This window comes from Saccopteryx bilineata, chromosome X (genome assembly GCF_036850765.1).
Source record: "Saccopteryx bilineata isolate mSacBil1 chromosome X, mSacBil1_pri_phased_curated, whole genome shotgun sequence".
NCBI lineage: Eukaryota > Metazoa > Chordata > Mammalia > Chiroptera > Emballonuridae > Saccopteryx > Saccopteryx bilineata.
In genome coordinates this window covers 15,190,988-15,203,831 of record NC_089502.1, presented here as the reverse complement: position 1 = coordinate 15,203,831, position 12,844 = coordinate 15,190,988, and the positions used below count along the sequence as shown (strand labels likewise).

Here is a 12,844-nt window from a genome sequence, read left to right as displayed (position 1 = left end):
GAGAGAAAATAATATATATATATATATATATATATATATATATATATAAGCTTTCCTAAAAACACAAACTACATAAATACAATGCAATCACAAAGCAATTAAAATAGCACAAGAAAATCATGACAGACTCAAAACCAACTGAACCTATCAAATGAAGTCTACCCTATCAACGAATACAAATGTTTAATGCAACCACTACAAAAAAGAAATTTCATGTAGGATCACAAAAGAAAAAATAACATTGGTGAAAGAAAGAAACGTAAGTGACTTAGAAAGGTTGAAAATAAAAAGATAAATATAACAGGCAAATGAACACAGTAAGAAAGCAAAGGTTGTGAGCCTGGTATCAGATAAAATGGAATCCAGGCCAAGGCCAAAAAAGGGACAGTTTATAAAAGCACCAAAGGTACATTCATAATGAAGTTAAAAGAGACAGAACTACCTATATCCGAAACAGTAACAACTGGAAAACAGAATTGGGAGATATCAAAGAAAATAGTGGCAAGAATGGGAAACCTTGAGACCCCTCTCAAGCCACAAAAGAACAAGTAGACAAAGATACAGAAACTTAAATAGCATATTATTAGTACATTAGACCTGATTGATCACTATTAAATTCCATACCCCAAACAAATAACACCCTTTATTTTCAAGTTTCCAAATAACTTTCAAGAAAACAGCCTATACAATTGTCAAGATAGGGAGAAAAGAGTTTTGAGAACACGGGGCTTTGCCATCAAAGAGACCCCAGTGTACACAAATCATAGCACATTATATATACTTATGCATCTGGAGAAAGTGCCATGTTCTCTAACATGTAGCTTTCATTGTAGCATTGCTTGTGATTACAGTTATGGGAGACTTATATTTTAGTTTATAAATTTTTATGTATCAATTAATTTTTCATACTATTTCAGTATGGATTTCCATTTTAAAAAATATATGTCTTAGGTTACTATGAATGTGTCCCTGGCAGGTTTGCTCAGTGGATAGAGCGTCAGCTCGGTCTATGAATCTCCTGAGTTCGATTCCCGGTCAAGGCACACAGGAGAAGTGACCGTCTGCTTTTCTGCGCCTCTCTCTCCCCCTTCTCTCCCTTTCCCCCTCTTGCAGCCAGTGGCTCGATTGGTTCAAGCATTGGCCCTGGGTGCTGAGAATAGCTTGGTTGATTCAGCTATTGCCAATAAACTGGCAATAAAACAATGAGAAAAACAGCTATCCTAAAGAATTCTCTAAGGATTTACTTCAGTAAGATATTTTAAAGCTTAGTCAATAGGATGTTTGATTTATACCATAATGTTTCCTTTTGAAGGAAGGATTAATGTCTCTGTAGTAATCGCTTTATCTGTAACAACAGCAAGAGGTCATATTTTTTCCTTTAAAAATTTTTTTTAAAGATTTTATTCATTTTAGAGAGGAGAGAGAGAGAGAGAGAGAGAGAGAGAGAGAGAGAGAGAGAAGGGAGGAGCAGGAAGCTTCAACTCCCATATGTGCCTTGACCAGGCAAGCCCAGGGTTTTGAACCGGCGACCTCAGCATTCCAGGTTGATGCTTTATCCACTGCGCCACCACAGGTCAGGCAGCAAAAGGTCTTTTATTATAATCTTTAAATTAATTTTTTTAAGTGAGAGGAGGGGAAATAGCGAGACAGACTCCACATGCACCCCAACCAGGATCCACTTGGCAAAAACCCCATCTGGGGACGATGCTTGAATCAACCAAGCTATTCTCAGCACCCAGGGCCAATGCTTGAACCAATCGAGCCACTGGCTGCAAGAGGGGAAAAGGGAGAGAAGGGGGAGAGAAAGGTGCAGAAAAGCAGACGGTCACTTCTCCTGTGTGCCCTGACCGGGAATCAAACTCAGGAGATTTATAGACCGAGCTGACGCTCTATCCACTGAGCAAACCTGCCAGGGCCACATTCACAATAACCTAAGACATATATTTTTTAAAATGGAAATCCATACTGAAATAGTATGAAAAATTGATACATAAAAATTTATAAACTAAAATATAAGTCTCCCATAACTGTAATCACAAGCAATGCTACAATGAAAGCTACATGTTAGAGAACATGGCATTTTCTCCAGATGCATAAGTATATATAATGTGCTATGATTTGTGTACAAAATGGGTAAGAAATAGGAACATTTGTGTGCCTTTATATGCAGAAAGCAAGTAAAAAATACAAAGTACTCAAAATTATCGCCTTTGTGAGTTGTGTAAGGAGTTAGGCAAATAAGGAAACAGGGATGATATTTTCACTGGAGACCTTCTTATACTTTTTAAATCCAATGACTATATTACATACTTCCTGACATTTATACTGGGAATGCAAGAAGAATACAGACTATCATTCCACAAAATACTAATATCTACTAAAATATTTTAAGAGGGATTCCTAAACCTCATACTTCATTAATACTTTGAAAATTCCCTACAACTTAATTTCAATAGCTTCAAACAATATAAATCTAGAATTAATTCATAACTAATACAGAACACATTCTGGGTTAACATGAAATGATCCACCATTAGTAGTTTATATCTGAGTGCTGAAAATTAAAATGCAAGACCAAGATTTTCATTCAGTAGTTTGGCAGACATATGTCACTATGGACAAAAAATAAGGTAAAAGGGGAGTTTTAAAATTACATGTAAGCTTAAGCATCTAATAAAATGTTCTGATTAACATACTACTTTCATTAAAAATTAAAATATAATATGCATACACTGGAGTATATATAAACTTAATTTTTAAAATTTGATGCTTGAGGCCCTGGCCGGTTGGCTCAGTGGTAGAGCATCGGCCTGGCGTGCAGGAGTCCCAGGTTCGATTCCTGGCCAGGGCACACAGGAGAAGCGCCCATCTGCTTCTCCACCCCTCCCCCTCTCCTTCTTCTCTGTCTCTCTCTTCTCTTCCCGCAGCCAAGGCTCCATTGGAGCAAAGTTGGCCTGGGCACTGAGGATGGCTCTGTAGCCTCTGCTTCAGGCACTAGAATGGCTCTGGTTGCAACAGAGCAACGCCCCAGATGGGCAGAGCATTGCCCTCTGGTGGGCATGCTGGGTGGATCCCAGTTGGGCGCATGCGGGAGTCTGACTGCCTCCCTGTTTCCAACTTCGGAAAAAAAAAAGAAAGAAAAAAATTTGATGCTTGAGAAGGATTTTTAAATCCTATAATGCTTAAGAAGGATTTTTAAATCCTGTATGAAGAGAATCATCATGAAAACCAATTTTTACTTAAATTATATGAAAATACCAATATGGAGATTTCTTAACCTAAATATATAAACAAAAATCATTTCCTATATATCAGTCATTATTATTTTCAGAAATTTGTGAATATTACTAAAAACAAAATTTTGAAAAACTTTTACCTTCATGTGATATTTCAAAGCATCCAAATGACCGAAATCAGCATTGCACTTTGGACAAGATCTTTGAAAAGGCATTTCAGTTTTATGTTCAGGTGATGAGGTATCTAAAATAAATGAAGTATTTTTTATGACTTAAATATTCTTTTTAAACCTTAAACCAGTACTGGTAGTTTAAAAATTTGTCACCATTTCTAAAATGCACAAATAGAACGTCTTTTTGGCATGCTATATTCCTATTTACCTTTTGATGTCAGAACCGGGGAGGACGTCCGAACCGGGGAGGACGGCACAGAAAGAGAGCTGTCTAAAGATAAGGAAGCACAAGCATCTGTTTCAGAAACATTTTCACTGGTCTTTGGCTTTTTTGGATAAACTCTGCTTGCTATAATAGTAGAATGTTTTATTATAGGCAGAGTTTCACCCAGAGCTACAATATAAATAGTGAAAACGATACATCTGTTAAATGCTTTAGCATCGAGCATTGCTTACAAATGCTACAAAATGGTCATGCCTTTAAAGGAAGTAAAAATATTTCACATGAAGAATGATCAAAATTGATACGATCAATAGGTAGAAAGAAATTGCACAAACAGCTATTATGAAGTACACATATTAAGATGCTTTTGAATAAAGAAATGTGTCACACACACACACAAAATCAGACCAAAACACTACCTGGAAAAATTAAACCATAAAGAGTACTCTAAGCTCAGCTCCGAAAATGAATTTGTCTTTAGATGCATAAATACATTTTAGCTTGTAAAAAAAATTATATTCTAAAAAATTGGAGAAACCCTTTAAGATATTAAAGAAAATATAAGATGTCTAGTGGAAAACTCAAGTTGGTTCTTCCTCCGTTTAACAACTTGACAGCTTAAATTATCTGTTCATTCCTGAGTCTAACAGTTCTTAGGAAATACAGTCAGCATGTCAGATAGGGAACACCCCCCCCTCCATTTTAAATTGAACTTTTTAAAATAAAATTTTGTTTAAATGGAGATTTTATTGCTAAACAGTTTTGAGTTTGAAAACCATCACCTTTAAAGGCCAAAGGATTATATAATTCAGGGAATTTGCAAGAGAATTGGGGTTATTTAGGCTATAGCCAGATCCAGCAAAAGTCCTTTAGAAAATAACAAACAACTACTTCATGATAAAAATTCTAAAACTTTACATAATATTTTTTAATGTTCCCAACTGTACACTAATAGGAGAAGTACTAGACTAGATAAGCATTACATACATACGTGGGTTCCTCTTTCATATCTGGGTTCCATTCTCTGAGATAACATAGAAATGATTTTTCCATGTTATCCGTTACTGACGGCTATATGCAGGCATTGGGACTGATTTTTGTGTAATCACACTAACCTTCTTTTTAGATGCTTAGGTTACTTGAACAACCAATGAGGGCTGGAGGCTGTTATTTTGGACTAGGCAACTGATTATCTAGCAGGCTGTGCAGTAAAATAGACACACACACATATTTATATATACATTTATATTCATATTTCCCCTTCAATTTATTTAAAGTATGAGCAAATCTCCAAGTCAATAGTTTTAAATTCTGACTCTAACTTATCTGCTGCCTTTGACTCATGCTGTTCACTATCCTCAATGGTGCCAATAAAAATCCTATTCTTGTTCTTCAAACTTCAGATCAAATTCAACTTTCTCCAAGAACCTTCTATGATCATTCTAGACAGAAGTCTGGTAATCATTCTTTAGAACACATAGCACATATTGGTATTCATAATTATCCTGTTAAGAACTGTTTTCTGTCAAGTCCTTTAAAACTTTAAAGTATTTCTCACTTCTCCCTTCTCTCATTTGAGCCTCAAAAAAGTTCTGAGATAAGTAGAGCAAGAATTAAAATTATACATCCAAATGGTTGATTTCAGGTCTGAAGAATGAGTACATTATGTGAAAAATAAAATATATATTTGAATAATATGAGAAAATTAAGTGTAAAGAGGTTAACTGCCTTGATAAAGGCCACAAAATTCTTTAGAATAGAGTCTGAAACCTATCTTCCTTATCATACAAATTTATTTGACAATAGTGAAGAACTTGGTTATGGTATACAATCAAAGAATGATAATTCTTCAATTGAAAATTTTCATTATTCCTTCAATGGATATGTACTGAGTACATAGTATGTGCTTAGTACTACCATTTTATACTACTACTCTATAATTGTATTTAACTATCACATCCACCTCAGTTATTTGGATAGAAATACACTAGCCTGAGAAGAAGTCTGACACAACAATAGTTATAATAATGCAATATTTATCATACTAACGATCTTCCAAATAATACTTAAAAATATCCCACAGTATTAGGGCATCATGGGACTTCCTTGACACATAGAAATTAAAATTTTCATTCAGCCTATGGCTGATTCCAAGTGAAAATAAGCTGAAACAATACATGTTAGTCAACTTAATAGAAACAAAAGTCTATTAATAAATGTTTTTACATAAAATCACCCAAGAAAGTCATTCAGAAACTATTAGCTGTCATGTCACAATATATGGAAAACTTAACATGAAGGCTTCAGAGCAGAAATTCATTCCATATGTACATTCATGAGTTCTCCTTTTATGTTTACAATAAGTGCTAAACCAAACCTTCTATATAAATTGCTGATTCGTCTTGGGACATTGATACTGAGTCCTGGGTCAGGTCGAACAGTAGATCTGAAGAATCATCTGATTCAACTTGTGAGAAACTCTTTGTAAAATCCTGTAAAAAGTCATAATTATTTTGTTTGCCAAGTTTTATAAAGGCAGTTTTAACTGTATGCCGTTACTATAAAGGTAAGCTTAATGATGCAATTACTAGTAAGTTATAAAAACAAAAGTTATTATTCTATCAAAATTAGCATCTACTGGATAAGGAGTATATGGATATGGAACTATGGATTATTATAATTTTTTCTGAAAATCTAAAATTAGTTTGATATAAAAAGTTAAAATTAAAACATAATATTGATAAAATAGGTGTTACGCTTTTTTTTTTTTTTCTTTACAGAGACAGAGAGAGAGACAGGGACAGACAGGGACAGACAGACAGGAATGGAGAGATGAGAAACATCAATCATTAGTTTTTCATTGCGCGTTGCAACAACTTAGTTGTTCATTGACTGCTTTCTCATACGTGCCTTGACCACGGGCCTTCAGCAGGCCAAGTAACCTCTTGCTTGAGCCAGCGACCTTGGGCTCAAGCTGGTGAGCTTTTGCTCAAACCAGATGAGCCCGCGCTCAAGCTGGCGACCTCGGGGTCTCGAACCTGGGTCTTCAGCATCCCAATCCAATGCTCTATCCACTGCGCCACCGCCTGGTCAGGCGGTGTTACGTTTTTGTAAAAATTTTCTGCAGCAGTATCTATCAAGGACTTTAAAAATTCATATTCTTTTATCTTATTTCAAATATTCTAAGAATCAATGCTAAGAAAATAAAAATATTTAATGGAGAATTGTTATAGCAAAAAATGAAAACCTGTATGTCCAACAATGGAAGAATGAGTAAATGAATTAAATGGCAGATTATTATGCAACATCATGTTTTTGAGAAGTAACCAATGACCAAGAAGAATGTCCTCAATATAAATTTAAGTGAGAAAACAGATACCTGTGTATAAAATATAATCCTGATTGACAATATATTCTATATAGCACACAACCCATTTGTAGAAACAAAAATGCAAATGCAGTTTGCATTCTCTTGTTTCTTTTCTATCTCCCATACATATTGCCTTTATAATGGGAATGTAAGAATCTTGCTTCAGTGTTTCGTTCTTCAAGTTGAGAGAAAATCAGGTTTTAAGAATCTTAATTAGCTCCTAAGTTTTCTGTTGACATGAGTTTGTTAAGAAGATATGGAGACAGCCTGACCAGGCAGTGGCACAGTGAATAGAGCGTTGGACTGGGATGTGGAGGACCCAGGTTCTAGATGCCGAGGTCGCCAGCTTGGGCCCAGGTTCTTCTGGTTTGAGCAAAAGTTCACTAGCTTGGACCCAAGGTCGCTGGCTCAAGCAAGGGGTTACTCGGTCTGCTGTAGCCCCATGGTCAAGGCACATATGAGAAAGCAATCAATGAACAACTAAGGTGTCGCAACAAAGAATTGATGTTTTTCATCTCTCTCTGTTCCTGTCTGTCTGTCCCTATCTGTCCCTTTGACTGATTCTCTGTCTGTAAAAAAAAAAAAGAAAAAAAAAAGAAAGAAGATATGGAGACAGATACTGAAGTGATCTAAACCATTCCATTCAAAGAATCTGAGGCATAGCAGGTAGATGTCTACATTTAAGCCTTAACATGTATTGTATAAAATCAATAATGGCTTTAGGACTTAATTGGAACTAAGTACAATCTTACTATAAAGTATTTTTTTCTAAACATTTCCCTTAAAAATGGAACATATGCCTGACCTGTGGTGGTGCAGTGGATCAAGCACTGACCTGGAACGCTGAGGTCGGCGGTTTGAAACCTTGGGCTTGCCTGGTCAAGGCACATATGGGAGTTGATGCTTCCTGCTCCTCCCCCTTCTCTCTCTCCCTCTCTCTCTCCCCCCCCCTCTAAAATTAATAAATAAATAAAAATAATTTAAAAAGTGGAACATATTCACTTGCAATGTCAAAATAAACCCTGTCCTAGGTGGTAACTCTGGTCAATTAAGTACTACCATTTCAGAGAGCAGACACATTATTCAACAAAAAATTCTTAAAATAATTCTTCAATTGGGAATTTTTTATATCTCATAAAATAGTTTAGAAAGATAGCGAATACAATGGTAAGGTACAATAGACAACAGACTTGGACCCAGAGACCTGCCCACTTATTTAACTATGAAACCATGGAGAAGTCACCTTTCCCCTCTTTTCTCCCAAGTGAGACAAGGGGAGATACAGAGACTCCCGCATGCACTCCGACCGGGATCCACCCGGAAACTGCCATCTGGGGCCACCCGGCAACTGCCATCTGGGGCCGATGCTCTGCCCATCTGGTCCATGCTTGCAACTGAGTTATTTTTAGCACCTGAGTCGGAGGCTCCACAGAGTCATCCTCAGTGCCCAGGAACAATGCACTCGAACCAATTGAGCAGGAGGGGGAGAGAGAAAGAAAGAGAAAGAGAGAGAAAAGGGGAGGGGTCGAGAAGCAGATGGTTGCTTCTCCTGTGTGCCCCCTGACCAGGAATCAAACCTGGACATCCACATGCTGGGCTGATGCTTTAATACTGAGCCAACCGGCCAGAGTCAAGCAAGTCACTTTTAAGATTCAAGTTATTTATGTTCCCAACTGAAATAAGAGCCAATTATTGTCTATTTAAAATGCACTTCCCTCTTTCACAGTACATATATTCTATCAAGTAGTTGTCATGACAGTACTAATAAAGACCTAATACTCGCTCTCATTTTGTAAATAGGTAAACTTAAGTATGGTTAAGTAAGGTTCCTAGCACAACCTAGCTTGTTATTAATGATAAAGCTGGAATTAGAACATAGGTTGGCCTGATTAGAAAGCCTGTAGCCTTAAGCTATGTTACACTAACTTTAAAAAGGATACTTATCTCCGTGCTTACTCAAAAGAGTTGTTGAGGCAAAGAAAATGAAAAACCTTGAAAATTTCAGAGACAATTCCCTCACAACACAAGATTCTTCAATTCATTAGAGAACATAGATGTATGAGTGCTTCTTAACTCTGGCTACGCACGGGAGTCACCTGGAGAGTTCAAAAAAAATGTCTATCTCATGCCCAGGCCTAACCTCACCCCACACCAACTGACAAAAATCTCTTTTTTAAAAAAAGCTGTCAGAGAAAAGGGGGAATAGGGGACGGGACCAAAGAAGGTGAAGGGGTCAGCTCAGTTACATGTACATAACACACAGACACAGACAACAGGGCGCCGAGTACCAGAGGGAAGGGGAAAAGGGTGGGGGGGACAAGGGAGTGGACCAGGGCTGGAAAGAGACTTTGCCTGGAGCCTGGGGAGGGCATGATGCAGTAGGCAGAGGGTGTTGTATTGAGTGGGACATTGAAAATCATGTCAGCACAAGAAATTAAAAACAAGAACGTAAAGAAAGCTCTATTTTCTAAAAGCAGGGAAACCTGACTGAGGAGCTTCAATTAAACAACCATGCTCGTAGAAACAAAAAAATTCCGAGTTTGAAAGAGCTACAGTTTTGAACATTTCTAACATGAAAGGTACCACCCACCCTCCACCTGTTGTTATTCTTTCTTCCTGGGTTCAATGTAAGAATGATTTTCATGTATCTGCATTTAAATAATGATATATCCTTTCTGTTCCCCCACCCTCACTCCAAGTGCCAAACAGCTCAGGACAGCGCGAGAAAACCACGGAGCTGAGTCTAGCTAAAATCAAATACTTTTTGCATTTCTGGTAGCCTGCTATGTTCAGGTACACCTATTAAGTTAAAAAAAGAATTAAAGACAGCCCATGGATGCTTTGGAGAGCCAGTGATCTGGATCAAGGTTCTTTTGTTCTGTTTTTTTTTTGTTGTTGTTTGTTTTTTTACAGAGACAGAGACAGAGTCAGAGAGAGGGGGATAGATAGGGACAGACAGGAACGGAGAGAGACGAGAAGCATCAATCGTCAGTTTTTCGTTGTGACACTTTACTTGCTCTGATTGATTTCTCATATGTGCCTTGACCACAGGCCTTCAGCAGACCGAGTAACCCCTTATTTGAGCCAGCGACATTGGGTCCGAGCTGGTGAGCTCTTTGCTCAAACCAGATGAGCCCGTGCTCAAGCTGGCGACCTTGGGGTCTCGAACCTAGGTCCTCCGCATTCCAGTCCAACGATCTATCCACTGTGGATAGATCAGGCTGGGTCAAAGTTCTGATTTTAGAATGTAAGGCCCAAAGAGATTGTAACATTGTGCTAGTTAGTATAAAGACTTAATCAGCAGTCAAGTCTCTCATTTTCAACCCAGGTTTCTTGAACTGCTAACCTTGGGCTCATATTATTACTGCTAAATGTTTCAGAAGGCAGGAACAAGTTACCAAAACTCTACTTTTGCTTGAAAGCTCAAATGTTATCATTGGCAAGATTGGTGTTTTCCTGTGTCACCCTTTGTACATTTTTGAGGACCGGAAATCGGTGTGTGGCTGACGGACTCTATAAGTGGCCCCATTATGCTCTACTGGTATTTACATCCTCTGTAATCTCCCCTTGAGTATGTGTGGGACCTGTGATTGCTTCTAACCAACCGAATATAGCAAAGGTGAGATACACACGATTGTTACAAAGCCCATCTTGCTAAGGACTCCTTTCCTTGCTGGGATTGAGGAAGCAACTAGTCATGTTATATGAAGCCTACAAAGCAAGGAACTGAGACTAGATTGTGACTGACAGCAGCAAGAAACTAACGGTCCCAGTCTGACAACACACAAAGACCTAGATACCACCTCCAACCAAGTCAGCTTGGAAGCAGTCTTAAATGATACTGCATCTCTGACCAACGTCTTGACTGCAGCCTCATGAGATTTTGAAGCAGACAGCCTTAAGCCATGCCGACTTCTGACTCACGGAAACCATAAGATAACAAGTGTCTATTTCTTGAAGCTTCTAAGTTTGATACCATTGTTATGCAGCAATAAAGAATATATGGTGTTATGTCAGTCATTCTTTCAAGTGAAAATGGCATTCAATTAAAAAAAAGACAGTGAGTCTAACTGGTGGTGGCACAGAGGACAGTGTCAACCTGGGACGCAGAAGTCCCAGGTTCGAAACCCTGAGGTTGCCAGCTTGAGCCAGCCCCCCTCCCACTCCAGGCACATATGAGAAGCAATCAATGAACAGCTAAAGTGACGCAACTGAGTTTATGCTTCTCAACTCTCTCCCTTCCTCCCTCTCCTGCGAGCATGCTAAAAATAAATAAATAAAAGACAGCAAGTTCAGCTTGCAATTCAATCACACAAGTGTTTTTTCTCAAGGAAACTTTATACTGTAGATACAGAAATACTTTACTCATCCCACCCATTTCATCACACAGAAAATTTTTGAAAAGTATATTTAAAGGTTGACAGTTAATAAAATTAATAAAAAGTTATTACTTCATCCCTGGCCAGTTGGCTCAGCAGTAGAGAGTCGGCCTGGAGTATGGAAGTCCTGGGTTCAATTCCCAGTCAGGGCACACAGGAAATGCGCCCATCTGCTTCTCCACCCTTCTCCCTCTCCTTCCTCTCTCTCTGTTCCCCTCCCACAGCCAAGGCTCCACTGGAGCAAAGTTGGCCCGGGCACTGAGGACGACTCCATGGCCTCCACCTCAGGCGCTAGAATGACTCCAGCAGCAATGGAGCAACATCTCAGATGGGCAGAGCATCGCCCCCTGGTGGGCATGCCGGGTGGATCCCGGTCGGGCACATGCAGAGTCTGTCTCTCTGCCTCCTGGCTTCTAACTTCGGAAAAATACAAAAAAAGGAAAAAAAAATTATTACTTCAAACGTGTTCTTAAATAAAATATATCCTTAAAAGAAAGTTTTCTATTGTGCTTGTTTGCCAGTCACCAATACAAAACCAACTAGTAGAGTTTGTTTCAGTTGCGTTGATTTACTCTCAATTTCCAGTCTTTTGCTCTTCATTGCTTTTTCCTCACCAGTGCAAATGTTGACAAATGAAAAGGGCAAATGCCTTCGTGTTACTATGACAACAGTTTTTACCTCACAGAACCATAGAAGAGTCTCAGGGAACCCCAATAATCTGTGGTCTACACTGCTGTTCTAACATAATGCCATTTTTTTTTCAACAGAGACAGAGAGAGGGAGAGACAGGGAGGGAGATGAGAAGCATCAAGTCTTTGTTACAGCACTTTATTATTATGCTCCATGGCAACAGAGCCATTCTAGAACTCAAGGCAGAGGCCATGGAGCCACCCTCAGCGCCCGGGCCCAGTTTGCTCCAATGGAGCCTTGGCTGTGGGAGGGGAAGAGAGAGACAGAGAGGAAGGAGAGGGGGAGGGGTGGAGAAGCAGATGGGCACTTCTGTGTGCCCTGACTGGGAATTGAACCCAGGACTTCCACACGCCAGGCCGACGCTCTACTGCTGAGCCAACTGGCCAGGGCTTTGTTGCAGCACTTTAGTTATTCATTGATTGCTTTCTTATATGTGCCTTGACTGGGGGGCTACAGCAGAGGGAGTGACCCCTTGCTCAAGCCAGTATCCCTACACTCAAGCTGGATGAGTTCGCGCTCAAGCTGGCAATCTTGGGGTTTCAAACCTGGGTTCTCCACATTCCAGTCCGATGCTCTATCCACTGCGCTACCGCCTGGTCAGGCATGATGTTTCTATTTTAAAACTGTGTACCTGAATGTACAGACAGATGTGTGTATGTACGTATTTTAAAAACTCTGGGTTTCCTTGGATTGAAATATCAAATCCATCATTTACCAACTGTGTGGTCTTGTGTGAATTATTTAGCTTTTCTTACCATTAGTTTCCTCAACTG

General features: G+C 38.9%; 1 protein-coding gene across 6 annotated transcripts in view; it reads right to left on the bottom strand.

The window, feature by feature from the left end:
* The window catches only part of ZNF280C (zinc finger protein 280C), a 71,290-nt gene that overhangs the window by 38,199 nt on the left and 20,247 nt on the right, over positions 1-12,844 (bottom strand). For 5 of the 6 annotated variants that reach the window (XM_066249407.1, XM_066249401.1, XM_066249404.1 and 2 more), the window contains exons 7-9: positions 6,010-6,124; positions 3,618-3,680; positions 3,377-3,480 (exon numbers count right to left, since the gene is read on the bottom strand). In XM_066249407.1, the coding sequence (XP_066105504.1) occupies positions 3,377-3,480; positions 3,618-3,680; positions 6,010-6,124 (282 nt within the window). The remainder of the gene's footprint in view (positions 1-3,376; positions 3,481-3,617; positions 3,681-6,009; positions 6,125-12,844) is intronic. The other variant, XM_066249406.1, reaches the window with a different exon arrangement.